The sequence below is a fragment of the Tinamus guttatus genome, unplaced genomic scaffold (assembly GCF_059628265.1).
Source record: "Tinamus guttatus ecotype Peru unplaced genomic scaffold, ASM5962826v1 Tinamus_guttatus_pri_ptg000067l, whole genome shotgun sequence".
Lineage (NCBI taxonomy): Eukaryota > Metazoa > Chordata > Aves > Tinamiformes > Tinamidae > Tinamus > Tinamus guttatus.
The window spans coordinates 1,425,273-1,446,230 of NW_028288601.1; the positions used below are offsets into that span (position 1 = coordinate 1,425,273).

Here is a 20,958-nt window from a genome sequence, read left to right on the forward strand (position 1 = left end):
GATTAAAACTAATGAAGTGACCACTTGGCTCAGCATAGGGAACTTTTTATTTTGGAGCTGAAGACGCGAGTGAAGCAGACCACCTCCGTGAGGCTTGTGGCTCGGTACCTTTTACTCAATAAATGGTTTTTCTTCCCCAGCACTAGCAGCATGGTTTACTGCTCAGCCCCCCGCGCCGCTGGCCGCCCTTGCTGCCGCACCACCCCCCCGCGCGCGGCCGTTGGGAGCGTCATGGCGGCCGCGGCCGCGCTGTGGAGATGACGGTTGGGGCGGGGCCGGGGGCGGGGCCGGCGCCGCCTGCCCGTGTCGCGCGCGGCGGTGGCGGCGGCCATGGCCATCTGTCAGTTCTTCCTGCAGGGCCGCTGCCGCTTCGGCGACCGCTGCTGGAACGAGCATCCCCGCGGCGGCGGCGCCCGGCCCGGGCCGCCCTCTCAAGGTACCCGCGGCTGAGCCGGCCCCGCGCGGCCCGCGCTGGCTGCCGGGGTCGCGGAGGCCGCGCAGGGCCCGAGCTGCTGCGCCTCGTGCCTCGGCCCGGCCTGGCCCGCGGGGGTGGCGGGGTGCGGGGAGGGCGCCGCTCACGGTGCCCGAGGAGCGGGGAAAGCCCCGCAGCGCCCCTGGGTCTCGCTGGCGAGAGCACGAGGGCAGCCTCGGACAACGGGGTTCTTGGAAAGCTTTGGATGCGCAAGCGACGCGATGAGAGGGGCCGGGGCAGGATGGCAGGAGCTACAGCTGTCCCTGTACCGGCTGAAGGAGCCTCTGAGCTCGCCTGTAACGTCCACGGATGAAACAAGGGGCTTAGATTTTGGGGTCTTCGTGCCGCAGAGATACAGCTGTACCTGTGCCCATACCTGTGCTAGTAGGAGCCTCCCATGTCATTTTAGTTTCTAAGTCATGGATGAGTTGCTTTGCCAGAAGCAGAACTGAAACAAGCCGTTTTCTGCGATGTTTCCAGCAAGTTGTTGTTATTGACATAGTGATGTGAGTGCATGTTTTGCTGTGATTTCAGAATTACCATAATTAACTCACTCTTTTCAGGCTCCCCTTTTAAGCATTTTAGGACACTATCAGAATAGTCGACTTACAGTTATTGTCCTTGTGAATGTTAAAAACTTAAATGATTTAACACTGTTTTCCGTTGGAAGGTACCACCAGAGGAGGAGGATGGGCTGCAAGTAACCAGAGATACACGAACGTTATCCAACCCTCTGCATTTAAGTCCAATACATGGGGTGGCAGCAAAGATCTTGGAAGAGGACTTTTTGGATCATCTGATTTTGGATCAGTGGGCAGTGGCAGTAGAAATGCAGACTTTTCACAGAACAGATTCTCTGCGTTAATGACCGGCCAAAATATTGATGATGGCTATAAAGACGAAGAGGAGAAACTTCTGTAAGTTACAGTCCTGTCACAGGAACTGGCTAATGAAAAGCGTTTAGAATGGGCGCTTGAAAAGCTTATTGGCTTTCTAGAGGTAATGTAGAGAAGGTGATCGTGAAGACCGACATGTAGGGGAGACTGGAGCATGAAGGGAAAAACATTTAAAAACACCTGCCTCAGTTAAGCCTCTGAGTTAAGAGGGTGTGAGAAGAAAGAGGTCCTTGTTTGGAACCAGAAAAGCTGGGCTGGGTGGACAGACAGCTGTGATGATAGTAGTAAGGCATCATGGTGTTAAAGTTGTAGAAGAATAGAAGGAGAAATTAGGAGTTCAGTTTTGAAATTACAGGAAAATTAAACCAGCATTTCAACCATTTAAAATAAGTTCTTGGGGAAAAAATAAACTATTTGGCTTAGTTTTCCTGACCGTTCAGGTAATATTATTTTGTCAATAACAACAGTATCAGAACCTGTTTTCATGCCTGTGTATGTCAGAGTTAGCTTAAGGTGACCAGCAAACTTAGGACTATTTGCAAGGCAAGTGATGAGAAGCAAACAGGTGTATGGAAGCTAGGGAGATGGGCAGCCTTAGCCTCTTCCTTTTTTATTTTTATTTTTTTAAGAGTACGTTGGTAAAGTTCTTAACTGAATAGTTATTCAGCTTTTCAAATGTGAATGTATATCATGTTAACAAATATCTGAAATAGTATTAAAGTAATTAAAATAATAATTAAAATATTATTAAAATATTTTAATAAAAGCAATCCTATAAAATATTTATCTTTCTCCATTATAGTTTTTCCTTTTTCACTGTTTACATTTGATTTTACTTCTGTTGATGTAGCTTCTGTTTTTCTGCTTGTGTTATGTCTGGATTTTTTATGTCCTTGCTTCTTTTCCAGAAGCTTATGTGGAACACTTTTCTTCTTTTTCTTTTCTACACATATTCATACATGTTGGCAACATTTTCTAGTACTGAGAAAATTTCAAAACTGTATTGTGATCTGCACCTTCAGGGAAAATCATTGACAGCATATGTCATTCAGGCATTTAAATATACTGTTTACTAATAATTTTTTAAGATCCGATTTAATTTACTTTGTAGTCAGATGATAAAGTAAAATATTTAGAAGGGACATTTATGTATCTTGCAGACTAAATGAATTTTTCACAAAGAAACAAGTATTTACATTGTTCATCCTGAATATTATTGCACTTCAATAACTTTCATGGTTTCAGGTATTTAAATCTGACTTTGGATTCACACTAAGCAATTGCTTTTTGCATGTCCTTTTGACCATATAATTTCTATCACTTTTTTTTTTCTGGTTTCTAGTGAAGGCATAGTGAGAGACATGGAAATTTGGGAATCTTCAGGACAGTGGATGTTTTCATGTTACTCACCTATGAAGGAAAAGCCTAATATCTCAGGTAAAAATGCCTATAATGTATAGTCTAATGCCTATAATGTATAGCCTAATGAGGCTATGTGGAACTGATTGCAAGCTGAGCACTTGCCTTATGATGTGACAGAAAGGGGTACTGGATTATGAGAAATTCATTTTGGGCACTTGCATGTTTGGAATTCTCAGTTCTTTTTGTGTCTCCATGTATACCTGACACTACAAAAAATGTATTAAGGCTCATTTCTTTGTAACCTTGTAGAGGGCCATTGGAAGTACTTTCCTTTGAGGCTTTTGATTATACATAGTCTCCTTTCAGGTTTTCCAGATTTCTCACCAGAAGAGCTGCATCTGGAGTATTATAACAGCAGAGCAAATAATAATAATCAGAACTATGTAAGTGTTTTTAAAATGCTGCATCTTTTATATGAACATTTCATTATAGGATTAGTTAATATCTTTTGTATGGCAATTCTGACTCACTTGATTACTTGATTCTGACTTGATTACTAAATGGAAAGAAAGATAGCTTATAGAAATGAAGTTATATATTTTTCTATTTAAATTTATATATTTTTCTGCCCTTTTAGTCCTATCAATATCAACAAAATAGCATAGTTTACTGGTATGGCAGGAAAGGAGCTAAGCTATTATACAGGTGCCATGAAATTAAATACACTGTGATAAAACAGTGATAGTGTGACAGGATGCAGTCACTGTGCTGAACACTGTTGCTAAAAGCAGCTTTTTTTCAGCATAGATTTCTTGGGGTGAGAAGGAGGGGATGAAAAATAAAATGAAGCATTTTTAGAATCTCTCCCAGGCTTGCCTTCTTTAGGAAGTGTAATTACTAAACTTACAGTAGAGTTATCAAGTTGACTGCTACAGCGCAATTGTTTGGTGACAAAGTCAAAGCAGTTGTGTGTTCTAGCTAATTCACTGAGCTTCAGACTATGTCTGCTAAATAACACCACACTGGACACCAAGGTCACGCTTCTGCACAGGGCGACAGCTCTGTCACTCATACGCAGTGTTAGAAGAGACACTGTTCCCATTAGGAGGCTTCCTTTGCTCTTTCAAAGGTGCAGCCTTCTCTAGGTATGTTGGCTTGGAGCAAGTTGTAACAGTAAAGTAATTTGTTCTGTGGATTCTGACAAATTTCAAACCTAAAGTTTAGTAATAGTCATCTAGCTGGTAATTCCATTTGAAGGAGCTTTTAGTTATTTCTTTGGTCTTGAATTTCACAAGATAGATAGAAAACTGCAATTTATTTTTATCTGTGTTACTACAACTTGCAAGTACAAAGCAATTCGAGCTACACTGCACTCCTCCCTCTCTCCATTGGTGTCCTGTGTTACAGACAGAATTGCTGCTGTCACTGCTGCTGTTTCATGTGTTTATAATCAGCAGAATTGCGTGTTTTTCTTTTTTTTTTTTTTTTTTTTGAGAAAGGAAATAAAGTTGGAGAGCACAGAAGCACTACTAAGAAAACAGTCTGAAGCAAGTCAGGAACAAAGCTGAATTACCAGAGTGTATCTTTTCTTCTATCCTAAAATGAAAAATTATATAATTTTTTAGATATTTGTTAGAGCTTGAATTCATTTTTTGAAGCAAATATTCAAAATAAATCTCCTTAATTTGGTAAATATTTTACTGTAAAATGTTTTTTTCAGCAGTCACTTTCAGCTTGGCAAGCACATTATGCTAACAGCTGCCTTTTTGTATAGGTTTTTTAAATAAATTTGCTGAAAAGAGTAAATAATATACTACCCTTTGCTATTAGAAAGGACTTATGGTGTCAATTAATACTTGAATGCAAATTCATTAAAGTTTTGGTGTATAGATGGTAATTCTAAGTACAACATATCTTACCCAAAGAACATGGTTTTATGAATAAGGTTTCCATAACTGTAAATATATGAAATTCCAGTTTTAAACTATTGAAAAATCAGATATTTATTTACTTTCCACTCTCCTATCTAATTTCAATCAATCACAGTTATCAAGACACAGGTGCTATTTATTGCTGAATATGTTCTGTGCAATAGTCTGTTGAATCGCTTTGGAGGGACTGATTTAAATGATATTTTTCCAAAGCTAAATGTTTTGGGGTGATAGTTTAAATTTTTCTCAATTATTAAAAGTGGGTGTTCTGAAAATGTGAGAGAAACTAAAGAAAGTCTTAGGATTTCAACTTGAGTGAGTGCATAGCTGGACAGGCCAGAAACAAAACAAGGACGGGTGAGTTTTTATTCTTATATACTTAAAACCTGAATTTCCTGCTGAGGTTTGGCTTTTTTTTTTTTTTTTTTAAGCATCAAATTGAAGTGATAGAGCTTGTACTTAGAAAGCTCCAGCACAGATTTTTTACACTTTTAAGAGCATCGGTAAAAGAATTGAAGGAATCCTGGATTAATAACAAAAATTTCGGATCCTCAGCCTCAAATTTAATCAAAGAAAAACTTGCTATTGTGGCTTAACAATGATTTATTTTCTAATGCTAAAACTCCATACTGATTTATTTGCTAGACCACTCTAGTTCAATTTTTAAGTCTTTACCAATCCTAAGAGCATGCTTGTCTATCTCCCTTTTTAGATAAATTCTGTCCAACAATTAGTGGCACAGTGGAAAAACAGACTGCTTGAGTTAAAAACTTTAAATGCATCAACAAGAACAGCACTGGTAAGTGTTACTGAAAAGTAAAATGTTTCTGATGTAATTTTTTCCTTAATCTTGGAAGAATGTGTCCCTTCATTTCATGTTTTATTGCAAATTCCAATGTTAGTTTCTTTTTCTAAAAGAGTTAATGAAATGATTTGTAAGACATGATAGTTGTCATGTGCCACCTTGTTCTTAGTGTGGAGGTCTTGTAAAGTTGCACGGGCACTTCAGGCACTGCTGAAGACTTTAGCTACACTTTACTAACTTTATAAAAATAAATGATCAGTATTGCTTTGAAGATCTCAGGATATTCATTTTTAGCAACCAACTATACACAATACTTTTAGGGCCTCCTTTTTTTGCATCTAACTAGCTGAGACCTGAAAATGTTTGATTCCTAGATACAGTAGCAATTTTAATGGGAGATGTTCTGAAGCTCTTATGAAAATCTCTACCGTGATGTGTTTTCTACCGGCACTATTGCCATAAGAACAGTGGGCCTGGCTGCCAGCATGAAGAATACTTGCTACTAATCTTAAAACACATCTAGGAACATTATCGAAATTCAAAAGGATGGAAGAATTAATTATGTAAGAGTGATGTCTGTGGTTTGAAAACTATCCCATCTCTACTTCTGTGTAGTTTTTAGGTGATACATTTTTGTAGCGTGACTGAATAGCAGTACCTGAGTCAGACTCAGTCTTTGTCTGTAATGAAAAAAAATCCACATACTGCAGGCAAATTGTGTTATAAAGCCCTCTTAGTTAGCTGAGGAAGGTAGTGAGTCAGGATGGTTCCATGTTAGCAAGGCAGCAGCTGGGTTCCAGTGCAAGCCACAGAAAAGTAGAATAGCTTAAGTCTGAGACCTGGCTGTGTCCATGTATATTAAGATTAAGCACACAAATATTTTCTGAATCTAGATACTTCAGAAGGAGAATGCTCAAGAACAGTTAGAAGCATTATTAAATAAGCAGAGACACAGACTAAATTGATTTAAGTGAAGTCTGCACAAAGTTTAAGTAATTTGATCATGGGTATGTTCAGGGCTGAAGGAGAAAAAGTGGGATTTGCACAGAAGATGAGATGTGCTAACGTGAGAGAAAAGAAGAAACCAAATTAATGACATAAGCAGTCATAAATATAGATTAAAATAGTTAAGAGGTAAGAAAAAGAGTTTTAAGAGTTATTCAGGTGCAAATGAAAATATTTTTATTTCAAGTATTTATTGAAAGGCACTTCACTAAGGCACTAAAGTTTTAGAACCTTGGTTTTCATTTATGTATTTGGATCAGTTTTCAATTATATGTTGGATTTTTTTTTAAGCTATCTGATTTGAAGAATGCGGTCAGTCAACCACTGCCTTCGTTTGGATTTGGAGGACAGCAAACATCAAACTTTGGGTTGTCGAGTAAGTTTTTTGCATTGAGAAACAAGTTAAATGTTGTTTCTGAGGTCCTTTTTTTTCCTTCATGGCTTCCTATTGCAGGTGTGCCCTTTCTAAAAGGTTTTCTAAACTCTGTGCTTGTAGGCTTTCCTGTGAACAGCAGCAGTACCAGTGCTAGCAATTTCTCCTTCAAAACAAGTTCCAGTCTTGTCAGTGCCTCATCCGGGAGCACCCCTGCTTTTGGGAGCCGTGATCCTCCTGCATTTGGGGGGGCATCCTCCCCGAGTGCCGCCCGTTTTGTTGGGTTTGGGGCTCAGCCAGCTCCATCTGCAGCCACTTTCTCATTTAAAACTTCGGAAACGATCAGCGGTTTGGGAACTTCTGGGTTTTCGGGGTTTGGCAATGCCCCTGCTGTGAACTCTGCCAGCAGCACCCCGCTTCCAGCCTTCGCAGCCGTTAACGCGGCAGGAGCCGCGTCCCCTTCGCGTCCGGGCGCTGCTTTATTCGGACAGGCCCCCAGCGCTCCTGCCCCCGGGGCTGCAGCAGCGCCGGCCCCGGGCGCCAGCAGCGGCACCTCCGAAAGGCTGTTCACACCGAAGGTGGAGCTGTCCGCTGAGGAGCTGAAACAATTCGAAGCAAAGAAGTTCACAATGGGAAAGATTCCGCTCAAGCCACCACCACTAGAACTTTTAAATGTTTAGGGTTTGTATATTTATTCTGAAATCAGCAAATTATTTTTTTACAATTGTTCTATGACATCTTAAGTACAACAATTTTAATGTTAAATAATAAAATGCTTCCTTGAGAGTTAAATTTTAATTTCCTCTCCAAGTTTTCTGTGGTAATAAATGCAGAGATATAAGTATTTCAACTTTGTATCTATTTCTTGTTTGTTTTGGAATAGACTGTTTAAATTCAAGAAACACACTATTGAAAATAAATTTTATAGTAAAAGTTCCCTTTTATACTCTGTGCTGTAAAGTTATGGGCAAAAAGAATCTTAAAAATCTTCTGTCCAAAGTAAGAATACTTTGGTGATGTATTCACAGCCTGCTGATCTCGAAAGAGGGGCAAACAAGGTAAAACTTGGGTTTTGGACTTGTCTCTTACAACGTGGTTTCGTGCACACTGTGTCAGTGGGCACAGTCCTGCGTGGTCTGTGCTTGGCAATGGGCTTCCGAGAGCCTGGCCTCAGTCACCTTCCTAGCTGCTGCAGTGCAGCTTTGGTTTGCTCCGCTTGAGGCTGTGATGGATGCATGAGTATATATGTGCCCATTTCAGGGGACGGTCTTACAAGTATTCCCCTAACACAAAACTCACAGTTTGCTGTTTTGACACCTGTTAGTTAAGTAGTTTTGCAGTTATTTGCTTATGAAGTTGTATTACACTTACATGAATTAGTACAGTCTTCTTGACTGGTTCTTCAGTCTGATGGCTGTGTATGCTAGCAGTAGCTTTATTGAATTAATGCTATTAAGGTATAGAATTTGCCAAGATGCTGTAAGTAGCAATCAGAAATCTTCCAGAATGAGGTCCTGGGGTCAGTGTGACAAGAACATTTGCTCTTCACCAGATCTTTGCGTAGATGGTTTTAAGTTACTGACCCTCATATTTTAAGAGGAAAGCAAAAGCTCATTCCACAGAGTACGGAAACAGGTTCACTGCTCCTTTGAATAGCCCAAAATAACATTTCAGGTGTTGCTGGGGCCCTGTGGTCATACCTAAAACTGCCCTCCTGGCGTGCTTCCCAACAAAGTGATATCGCTGGTGTAACCTCTGCGGATGAATTTAACGTCCAGGAGGGCGTCTCGAGGCGCCGCGGAGCAGCGGGCAGGCAGGAGCGCGGGCGCTTGGAGCGCGTGCCCAGCGTGCGGGCACCAGGAGCGCGGGGACGGCCTCCTGTAGCGCCACGGCGCTCGTGGGGATGTTCTGGTGATGCTTTGGTAGATGAAGGCAGGCAGCTGGTTTTTGTTGGCCTTAACGAGCCCGTGCAGGCTTTGTATAACCCGCAGAAGTACTGATCCAGAGGCCTGCAGTTCTCTTTCTTTAGGTCTTATGAAATGTGTTTTTCCAAGGGTGGACTCTGGTCACTTGTATAAATTAAGACATGTAAAAACTTAGGGCTCACTTAGCTTTAAATTGTTTATGCCAAATACTCAGATTCTGACCTGGTGAACCTGAGCCAAATGCGTTATGCCACCACAGTTCTACAAAACGCCCCCCTTCACAGCAGTTGTTAAAGTCCTTCTTAAAATCCTACTCTTTAAAGTAACAAAAAGTGTTTGTGGCTTGTCAAATTCCATAATTGTCTACCCATTCTTAAATTTATGAAGACTGAGTGATTCTCAGCCCTGTGTCAGAAAGCTCCGAAATAAAAATAGTTCCAATAAACTCAAAAAAAAAAAAAAAAAAGCATTATAGCACGGCATGGTTATACTCTGGGGCAATCATATAAATTTAAGTCCTTTTTAACCCTTTCAGATCCCATGGCACATTTTAGAAGACAGAATGATTGACTTGTATTTTAAGAGAGCAGTAATTTGGACACCTGTGTGTTGAACTTAGCCTTTACCTGGAAATGTTCATCTTTTTAAAGGGCTCCTGTGGTAAGAAGACGACTGCTTTTAACGCTCAAGCAGCAGTTGGCAGGTGCCATGTGGTAAGGGCTGCTGCTGCGCTTCAGCGCGGGGCTGCCCAAAACCTCTGCGGGCCCCTACGGTAGCGCGTCAGGCGGCTGCTGCTTAGCTGCACCAAGGCCTTCCACGGCCCTTCAGGGCTCGAGAGCTTTTTGTGGGAGAAATGCCTTTCCTTGTAGTAATTCTAGAACCTTGAAGTTCTGAACACCCGATGTAGCCAAACGATCGGCTACATCGTTTTAAGCTGCACCAAGCTAAGGGGGGAAAGGCAACTTTGAAGTCTTAGGTCACTTTGCTGTAAGAAACATAAATGGAAGGGTTAAGAGAGTTAGTTTTGGTTTAGATGACAATAAATTTTAGAAGTTTCCTAAAGCTTTTTAAACAAATGCATCAGCTCTTCATCCCAAATGCCCTCCTGAGCATCTAGAGGATGGTAGCAAGCAGTACAAGGCTGGAATGGGTGATACGAGTTAGCCAGGAGCAGACAAGCTGGGTATTTGGCTACAGAGAGGAGATAGGACTAGAATTGAAAGAAATAGTACTGCTATAGTGGGGTTACTAAACTGCAGAAGTTAAGTAACCATTTATCAGTAGATCAAAGCAATCTTTTCCACCATTCACACTGTGTTACTTTCTCTGCTCTTCTTCCTGTTCTGCCTTTGCTATAGTTCATATTGAAGCCCATGCAAAGAAGGAGAAAGAATATCCTTGTTTTAGCTACAACCCTTTAATTTACTTAATGTTTCCTTTTTGAAAGGGCGTTTTTTTTTTTTTTTTTTTTTTTTTTTTTTGGGTATATGGCTGCCCTCCAGGAAATCAAAAAGGAATGTTCTGACATATGAAAATACATATAGGAGAGCACGGGATGTCCTTTATTCCATCTCATTTTAGAACAGGAAACATGAGATGAAGAAGCCAGGGGAAGAGCTGTAACACGTCACAATTAGCACGAGAACTCAATGTGCAAAATAGACCAGAACAGTCAAGCTGCAGCCCAGCTCCATGTGTATTTTCAAGTACTTCCCTTTCTTTGAAATAACAGGATTTGTGAGTCACTAAAATTCCTGTGGTGTGGTGCAAACAACTAATTTGAAGAATAATTTGAAGTCGAGTTTCCGAGAGATCATGGATTAGTTCTCAGACCGCAGCACTAGAGCCCGGCCATGCTCATGAGGCAAAATCCTCCACTGCCCAAGCAGAGGAACAGCCCTAATTAATAAGTAACAAACGGGATTTTCTCTGCCCTTTTCCACTCCCGCGCTGCTAGCAGCAGTGAAAGATCTCGGTGGGTGCATATGAACAGAGAAGGACCAACAAGAGCCTTGGAAATCATTAGGATTTTGTAACAGAAGTTAAGCACTGGGGTAACAATGTCCTGTGCAGTTTTATTACAAGCAGCTGGAAGTCAGAGGTGAGCATGCCATTATGCCAAAAGGAAGAAGATGGACTACAAATGACTACATTTAAGCCTCAGAATTAAGCAAAGGGCATCAAGAAAAATGAATTAGCAGCCAGAAGGAAAGGGGAAATTAGAGCTTTCCTCAAACACATCTAGGGAAAAGGAATGCGAGAGGACTATTAATAAAGCAGCACTGAAGTAAGACTGATAACTCCTGAAATGGAGGGAATCAGTTTAAAACAAAGTGGTGAAATGAGGTGATGGTCAAAAAAAGACAAGGAGCATGTAATGCAGTTATTGATAAAAGGCAAATGAAATACTTTTGAAATGTGAGCCTACTAAAGCACAGTGGGAGCCCAGATAATTTGCCGTATGGATCAGTAAGACAGTTAGCTAATGGACTTACTGTACAACCCACAATTCGTATAGTGATAGAGTTGGTAATATACAGAGAAATAATACGCCTTAGCAAGCAAAGATGTTATCTGAGACAGTTAAAAATCAATTGAGGGGATTCCAGAGACTGGCTTTTACTAAGGCTGTCAGTACAGATACTTAAGCTGTTTATTTCACTGTGGTTAGAAAGAGATTAGTTAAAAGTGTTGACAAGTGAATGCTGTTTGTTTATAGTTTACATCCTATATCTTATATACACAGAAACTGTAACTGGCATTTTCCTGGACAAGAACTGAGGAGAAGAGTACCAGATTATATTTGGCCATCCATATGGCCTACCATATATAGGTAGGTATCTAATTGTATTTGACCTAGTGCAAGCCGGGACCTAAAGGCAAAGTGTATACTACTAGAGTGCAAAGAGACTGAGAAAACTGTGCAGCTGAAAGATATTGCCAGTAGATTATACGAGCCCGCAGAGGGTTTGGTCAGTAAAATGTAGTGTGAGATGTGAGAGTCTCAGTGTCCCACTCAGCAGTGCTGAGTCTCTGCTGACCAAGAGCTGCTCAACAAGCAAAAGGAAATTGAGAGAGCAAACAAAGTGACTAAGGGTTGGAAACAAGGATTGAGGAGGATATTTAAGAGCTGAATACCATTTTAGTAATCAGAATATTGAAAGATTTCCTCACACATTTCTTGGCCAGAAATAGTTTCCATGTGGGGAAAGCCCTATTATTCCTCTTTCACAGTGTGCCTCAGCAGAAAACAAAACAAGAGCCTAGAAACAAATCCAGACCTGTCATGCTGCATGTCCTCAAAGACATACCAGTCAGCATCTTTTTTTTTTTTTTTTTTTGGTCATCTTTAAAAGGAAATGCGTTAGCGTTTGTGACAAGGGTGACCAACCTGAGCATTTGGAGCAGCTGCCTTTGGGCACCTCACACCTCTGCCAAGGTGGCCACTTGGAGCCGCAGCCACAACGTGTCGGAGAGGGAGCCGCTCTCCACGGCGCATAGAGGGGCCTATGAGCTGCCAGGCCCTGAATGTGAATATACACCTTGGTCTTGAAATTCTCGCTGACAATTACCTGGTTTCCTCATTAAGAACAACCAAGTAGAAAAACAAAGGGTAGTTCTCTTTAGGAGCTGGCCCTAGGCGATGTTCTTACTTAATCTGCAGCGCTGGTGCAAGTTGTCGGTTTGCTCTGCACACCAGGGCTGGGCACATTCTTCAAACTGCAGCATGTGATGTGCTCGTTGGCGGGACTTCCCTCCTGCAAAACGACAGAAAGAGAGCTGAAACTGCAGGAAAGAGGAGCAGAACAAATATCAAGACTTAAATGTCAACAGGCTGATGATCATTTCTGTGGGTGTGACTTGACTCGCCTCCCCAGACAGCGGCGGTTGTTCTGGAGGGGTCACATGAGAGACGCAAGAAACAAGTTTTGCATCTTGCTCCTTCCAGCAGGCAGTTGTGCGACACTGCCCATTGCATCAGGAAAGAGACTTGGTGGTTTTCAAGTACCTGCAGCAACTATATCCTGTTCCACCTGTATTTCTGTTTTAAAGGCAGTGTTTTCCACAGCACTCTCAGCAAATGAACTGCTTTCTAGTGTAAGTCTTCTGTGAGCCTTTCTTTGCAAATTGCATGAAAACTGTCGCTTACCTATGCCCTAAATATATTAGGTGATTAGATTAGTCCTAGTTATATTAAATAAACCCATCCTCCCCTAGGAATCAGACAAGAAACATTTGTGCATGTGTAAGATCACATATCACATCACCTTTAAAGGGAGGCTCATGAGCTAGAGTTTTGATCTGTGATCACTTACCTCTTCTGCCTAACCAGTGCAGTTGCATTTTTCTCAGCCTGACAAGCATCTGGAGTACTCCGGCATTTAGTGCACTTGAGTATTAAAGCACTCCTGGTAATCGCATGAGTTTTTGTTATTGTGGCCTACTCCACTTCTGCAAGCGTGGGCTGCTTAATATCCAGGCTTCCCTTGGAGTAGCACTGAAAATGAAACAATACTGAAGTCATGCAAATCTGAAATAGCCATTCATAACAAGAGGTTACTTTATTTTTTTTAATGCTTTGGGTCACTTACTGTGTCTGTATGACAGAGGGAGAGCAGATTCCCTCTGCTCTGGAGAGGAAGCAGATTAGGTATGTGTATGCGAAAGGGAGCAGAGCTGCTCCTTCATCACACCACCCTGCACTGGGAGATGCCTCCAGTGACAACAGGAAGGCAAGAGGAGGGCAGAAACCATCTACAATACGAAGCTTTAATAAAATTTTAGAACAAAAGCTGACTGCTAATGACCAACGTCACAGAGTAGCAATATCTGCTTCTGCCACTATCCTGCTTATCAGTCCCTATCTACTGTATCCCCAGCTAAGACTCTTCTGTGGTAGAAAGATACGAGAGGATTCGAAACGTCCTTTGATCCCACAAGTACTAGGCTCTTTATGGCCTTTCACTTTTGCCCAAGCTTGTGCCAACTTCCAGGAAGGCACAAAAAACTCTTCCAAAACTGCTGTCCTTGGCAGTTTCCTGAATTTGGCTGCAGCTTCTGCCTGGGCTCCTGCAGGACTCGGCACCAAGAGGCTGCCGCTCTGCCCCGTGCTGGAGGAGGAGGCTCTGCGTTGCCTTTGCAAAGCAAAGCATTGCTCGAACTCCTCCGTAGGAACTTGGCACAGCAAAAAAGGAAGCTACGCCAGCCCAGCCTGCAGGCAGATCTGCCTTACCTGAGATAGAGCTGTCTAAAACTTCACTGCAGCTCCCTCGCCTGGAGCCCGCAACAGACATCTCTGTATCTAACTTAAAGGACTTCCCAGAGATGACACCTTTCCTCGGACCTGGTGTGTCCACCTGCCTCAGCTCCTTAGTCCTCTGCTTATGCAGTGCAATTCCTGCGGGACACAGGATGCCCTTGGCATTCCCACAGGTTTTGCAGAGGGGGATAACCCTCAGGAAACCCTCCTCTCCCAGCGTTGTGCCACTTCCTTGTCAAGCTATGCGGGAATTCACATGCATCTGGTAAGTGCTGTGATGGCCTTGTCGGGATGCTCATGACTTCGGGACCCCCTCGAAGCCGGCTCCAGAGGGGATGCAGAGCTGTGCAGCGCTGCAGGCAGGTGGTGATGCAGCCTCAGCACAACTGGTCTTTCCAGCTGGTGCAGTTTAAAGCTTCTCTCCCATTAGTGCACTTTACTCACATATTCAAAGCCCATATGATATGACAATTTTAGCAAATCTAATCCCCTTAATCATCTTGTACAACCACTGGCCAAACCCTCCTGCCTCTTGCTCCTGGGGTTTTCCCTGTAGTTCTCCAGACCACATCTGGTGTGATCGAATGAAAGTCAGGGGCACGAATACATCCCCCATCCACCAAGCACGTGCTCTGGTTCCCCTGACATCTGGTGAGAACAGATCAGGCAGTTTCTGTTGTCTTGAAACACAGTGATGCAGTCAGTGATGTGCCTCCCTGTGCCTCCCTCTCTGTTTATCCCCTAATTCCTGAGCTCTTCAGCAGACCGCATGCTACAGGCACAGTCTCTCTCTTGAGCTGCAATGCCATAGACTGCACCAGAATTTTGTCACTGAGCAGGTATCAACCCAGAGAAAGGGCAAATATCTTTGCTTGCTAGCAGATACACACTGTGGCCACTACTGCGTGGAGGCCCAGGGCACCTTTCTCCTGTTTGCACCTTCTGGCAACATTCTACAGGGAGGGTGGAGTAGAAATCACGCACCTCTGGCAACTTCACTGCAAGCAGACCAGAAATCCATGAGACAGACAGGGGGAAAAAACCTGCATCCCCTCACTTTGGGTAATGTGGTTAAAATACAGGTCCACCCTTCCTCTCACTGGGAAGGTACAGAGCAAAACTTCAGGTCTCTCCAGGGCACACTTCATTAAAAAAGCAGCATCCGCAGTGTGCATTGATTCCTGCATCAGGAAACACATCTGGCTGCTGGTACTGAGGTAGCAAGGTGAGATGAAATGTTTGACGGGGCTGTACTACCCATGCTGAAGAAAGCAGGCTGCTCTCTGACCTTTCCTCCTCTGTCTGCTTTCGGTTGACAAAATGCTGGGTTACATTAAGAGAGATTAGCAGAGCATCTCTTAACGTTAAATGCAATACTGGAGAACAAAAAAGACAAATGCACCCAAGACACTTCTTGATCACAGCTGCTATAAAATGGTTCTGGCAGCAAAGAGAAAATTCCTCCTACTTATATGGCCATTGGATACATTCTATTCTTATGATGATGCACTCTAAGAAGGTTTAGTCTTCCAATAATAACATAAAAGGAACATTAATAAAAGGAGAGCGCCCTATAAAATATCTAGAGAAATACACAAAAGCAACATTAAAAAAATTCATTAATGTGTGGCCGCAATCCATAACTATGCATCCTCAATATTTTTTTTAAGGAATCTATATATTATGGTACTTGGGGTACCAGAGGAAACAGCACTCTTTCCTCTGACACAGCGCCTGTATTGATTCATGTCATGTCTTCATGTCTTTAAGTCACCTAAAGTGCTTTGAGAGTCAAGAATCCCTCATGCACACTCTGCTCCTTGCATGTCCTCCTTGGTTCTTGCAGATCCTGTGATGGAGCCATCCCTGGAGAAGATGCCGCAGACCTGCAGCACTGGGTGTTAGCATGTAAACATTTATCTATGGAGACAGCACTTCCAAATGGCAATTTAAAATGCACTGCCCAGCAACCAGAGCACTACTGAGGTCTAATTCATTTTGAGGTTTATATTCAAATTACTCAATCATTTTAGCAGGTTTCCCAAGAAAATAACATGTTTTTGGTTATACTGTCTGATCGTCTGTCACTCCATTTGCCCCAGTCGCATTCTTTTACCTTTTGGCCAGTTTCCAGGCAGTTGAGTCTTGAAGATGATTACATTCTCATTGCTGTTTTAAAAAGCTGGCAGCTGCTTGTGGAAGGAGACCAAAACTGGTGTCACCCCTGAAAGAAAGAGAGCCAGAACTCAGCTGCTCTGAGCACTGCTGGCAGCCGGCTGGCTGATCAACAGTTTGCTAGGTTTTTGTCCCATTGAGGTATTGCAGAGCAAAAAGGACACAAGTCTACAGGAAAACAATTTTCATGTACATGTTCTGCGGTTCAAAACCAATTTATTTTAAATATCAAAGCAAAATTCTTTCACTTTCTGATGTGGAGTGAGCCTAGAAATCACTGCTAAATTGTGAAGCTAACAAAGAAATGAGGAAGAATATACTATAATATTATACTTAAAAGTTCAGATACAACAAATTATTGAAGCCCCTTACCTTCCTGTTTGATCACTAACTTTCTACTGATTTAGTATTTATTTGAAATATATGTCCAAGGGTTGGACTGATGAGGCCTAAGTCCCTTTCTTCCCAGTTTAGGAACTTCCAGGGCCCGGAAACTTAGGGGGAAAAACAGGATCACTGCAGAAGAGCTTCTGCAGTGAAACGAAAACTGTGAGTGATATTTCACCTAAATTAAACTGGAAATAACATCCTTACTAAGACAATTGTTTTTATGATATTTGCATTTCACATGTCCTCTCATAATTTTGAGGAAAATGCTTGCTACAGATAGCAGCTGAGAAGACTGGCAAAATATTCATTTGTCTTCTAATCATCTTACACCTAACTCTGCTCTGTAAAATCTGCTCTGTAAGGCTCAAGGACCAAGGAAGCCTAAACGTGAACACACTTGCCCAGCTTCAGAACTTTTTCTGTCACAAGTGTCAAACTGAAGAAGCCCAACCACCTCAGTTCAAACTGAGGGGGGATGACAGTGCAACACAAAATGTGGCCTCCTTACCTTGCAGGGGAACTATTATCCCACTGTTGTCCCATAAAAAGGTTCAAAAGATTCAAGACAACATAGGTCTAAGCAAGGAGATTCAGACTCACCTAGAAAGCAAAGCTCATGCAGACTCCAGAGCACTACCGTAACGTGTTCTCAGAGGAAATACCATTAAACAGGAAACCACACTTTTTCTAACCTGATATAACTTCTGCTTGCTCAAATACCATCTCCCAGATGGTTGCCTCTTACATAGTCACAGCACAAGGTTGGATAAAGCTTTTTGAAAGAGTCAGGTAAGACTTCAACTCTAAGGTGTAAAAGAAGAGAAACCAGAGAGCAAAAAACACTAAACCAAACCTTCAGTCCTCTTTGCTTCCAGAACACCTGCACTGCCTGAGGGCAGGACCTCCTTCTCCCTTGACACAGCTGTAGCCCATTCAAGCCCAACCGGGTGAAAGCCAGGAAACAGATGTTGAGAAGCCCCCTAAAATTGTCAAGAGAAAAGGATGATGTAAAAATGTGTCCTGGTGCTTAGCAGAGGAGGGTGTCTCTATGCACCTTCTTCTCCCACCTTCTTTTTCCTGCAGGTGTATATACATTCCACTGTGGTTTGCGTTGTGGATCATTAAAGTATTACCTTGAGAATAAGCAAAAAAGATACAACTATGATGTTTATTGTCATTCTCTGCTGCCTCAGTCTCTTTTGACTTGCAAGTTTTGTTACTTATATTGGCCAAGTCAGAAGCTACCAAAGATAATCTCCTTGTGGCTGGCAACAACAAGAGCTTGAGCTAATACAAGAGCAAATTTAATTACGGTCAAAATACGTCATAGCTAATAGGCAAGCATGAGGCAGGGTTAGGTTTTTCCAGGGTACCAAAGCTCAAGCAGCAGAAGACTGTCCATGTGGCAGAATCACAACAGCACATGAAAACACTTCTGCAATACTGGCACTCGTCTGCCTGGATAGTCATTAAATGCGCATGAAGTGCCTAGCACAGGGCACTGATAGCTGGTTGTGCCCACTAACTACTGCTGTGGGACTAATGCTGGGTGGTTGTATTAGCAAGTTCATCTTGCTGGTACCTAATTACAGAGAACTTGGGAAGATGTTTAGTATCAAAGGAACCCTTTTCTCTAACAAGATACGTCTTGACTTTAGTCCTATGACGTTTTAAAATTTTCCACCCTATTCAGTTTGGAAACCTGCCATGGGCTGCCAGGATTTAAATCAATAGATGCTTATTTGGAGACTTCAGAGATAAATGAGAGGTTACATGGACTGGCACAAAATTGCCTTTCAGTGGTTTTCAGGTACACAAGAAATAGAATTACAAACTCTCCTGCTCCACCAAACTGTCCATTACAAACTCCCAGAACAGTCATTTTTTGATTGAATTTAAAAGCTTTCCCTAAAGGTTATGAGGTATCTTGAAGCACAGAGCTGTCTCCTCACAGCATTATATCTATAAATTCTTATTAGAAAAAGTCTTCTGTCCATCAGCTCTTTCTCCACACAGCCTCCTCCAAAAAGACTAGTTTAAGCACCTAAGGAGCCAGGGTTCAGAAAGAAGCTCAACAAAAGTGACTACTGGGAAAGAGACATCACAGACTTACTACAACACTAATAGCCACTGAAATGGTCCTATACTTAGGCTCAGCGAAAGGACAGGACTTGTTCAGCAAGAATGCAATGAGCAGGGGCAGATTTTCTGTTATGATTTCTATTTTGTCTTATTCTATATTTGCTCTCAATTAAATAATGAGTAGTTTTGCCTTATGTTCTAATAGCTCCTGAAAGCCAAAGCCTTCCTGGTGTACCGGGGATGCTCGTTTTAAGCAGAAGCCATCTCAAAGAAATGGATGACTTGGTGGTGTCCACCTGACAAGAAATAACCTTCCTTCAGTCACAAAACCCCAAAGCTTTATTATATTTTTTATTATTTAAAGTTAATATCTATTGAAATACATTACGAGATACAGCTAGAGATAATCCCAGAATAGATGAAAAGCATTCAAATACTCTAGGAATGGGAACTACAGAACATCTCATAGATAAATCATCACAGAGTTTGCCTGGCACTACCACTACAGAGTTTTGATTAAAAAACAAGAGCTGTAATTTCAACAAAAAACATTTCAAAAACATTCTGCTTTCTGGGGCTTTTGATTCCTATCTGTACGAACACCTTGTCCTGAAGCTTTCCATCAGACATCAGCTGATCCGCAGAGCATGTGAATATACAAGTGTAAATGTGCTGCCCTGTTCCTTTCAAGCTATTCAAATAGATTACTTAAGGCTTGCTACACTTGACTTTGAAAGTTTTCACATAATGTTGGTTCATTACTTGTTTTGTTTCTAGCTGCTTTTATTTTAAGAGCCTTGAAGAACTGGAACAAAATTCTTTGCAAAATACTTTGTAATTTTCATACAGTTTTTCGCTGAATTTAGATATCCTGAAACATTTTGAACTGCTGCCTCCCCCAGAGAAGCAATTGTCAGTGTAGTATCTGTCTCAGGGAAAGACTGTGTTAGCCTGTAGTAGGATGTAGCTGGGTTATTCGGCGGCAAGGAGAGCTGGTTTTATGACATTTTAGTGGGCTGCTCTGCAGAACCAAACTGTCCTCTTTGGTCACTCTTGCTCAGCACCTTCCCATTTCAGATGAATTGACGAAAGAAATCAAAGCTGCCTTTTAATGTGGTGAACCACTGACTGCTGAGTTCTTAACGGAGAATTAGACCTGGTAGGAGCGCACATGGGATCGGGAACGCATTGCCATTTCTCAGCACACCGGGCAGAAGGCTGACCAGAGTTATTAACAGTTCCATATAAATCAACACGGTACCTATGCTATGTTTGTCACCATAATTTTGCTTACAATATTATTAATCCCTCCTTCCGCTAGATTTTTCTCCCTTATGTTATGGGAAGCCAGGTCACTTATTTAACCAAAGAGGAGAGTAGCGATGGAGTCTCCACTGTTTTTGCTAGCTCAGGAAAGGCCACCTGCAGAGAGGTATTAAACTCCCCACCACATTGAGCTTTCCCTGTGTTGGGAGCACTGAAATGGAGGGGACGATAAAGACCCCTGTCCCACAGATGCTCTGTCATGCACCCTCAACCAGCAGTGATGTTTATAGCATTTCCTTTCTGCAAAATCTCTCTACTCCACCTTAAATCCCATAGCCCTGTGCATTTGCTATGAGGTTTCTTATCTTGCTTCAGTTTCACAAAGACCAGCATCGTAAGTCCGACCTGCGCTACAAATGTTAAGCCACAAGCACAAAATTAAAGCAAACAACTTGATCCTCCCTGTTCTGACAGTTCAACTGTGGTTCAGCTAAGACAATTTTGAGATATCATACAGCTAAATGCACCTGCCAGGAGTAAGAGCTGGAATTCCTCTGAGGCAGGTGATAAAGAGCATTTCTACTCAGAACAGAAATAGCGGCTGCTGCTGCGAGCTCTCCAGACGAGGCTGAGCATACGTGACACGATGCCCCAGGGATCCCGCTCACACTTCTCATGGGGCCATGGAGCAGCAATGTCACCGCAGCTGCAGCCTTGGACAGAGCTCTCACCGCGATGGTCCCTTGTTGCTGCTCGCTGATCACTGACCTCCAGGTGAGCTTTGCCACTGAAAAGGTTATTACTGCATAAAAAACGAAAGCGTTCAAATGTGCCCTAGACCTGGACTATTTCAGTAAGAAGAGCGGAGGGCATGGGAGGGGAAAAGGAGTATGAACACACACCTGTGTGAAACCCAGGAACAGGGGAATGGCTTTGCTGCGGCTGCTCTCCTGGCTTCCTGCTTTTGAACTTCACCCTTGACAACAAGCACCACTGCAAGACAAAAGAGCTCCGAA

The 20,958-nt window shown here is 42.4% G+C and overlaps 1 protein-coding gene across 1 annotated transcript; it reads left to right on the plus strand.

The window, feature by feature from the left end:
• Nucleotides 1–313: 313 nt before the first annotated feature.
• Nucleotides 314–7,572, plus strand: NUP42 (nucleoporin 42). The gene is made up of 7 exons (XM_088519706.1): nt 314–436; nt 1,143–1,389; nt 2,711–2,805; nt 3,097–3,173; nt 5,374–5,460; nt 6,763–6,847; nt 6,968–7,572. The coding sequence occupies exons 1-7, from the start codon at nt 331–333 to the stop codon at nt 7,522–7,524; spliced, it is 1,254 nt and encodes a 417-aa protein (XP_088375832.1). The 5' UTR covers nt 314–330; the 3' UTR covers nt 7,525–7,572.
• The last annotated feature ends 13,386 nt before the right edge of the window (nt 7,573–20,958 follow it).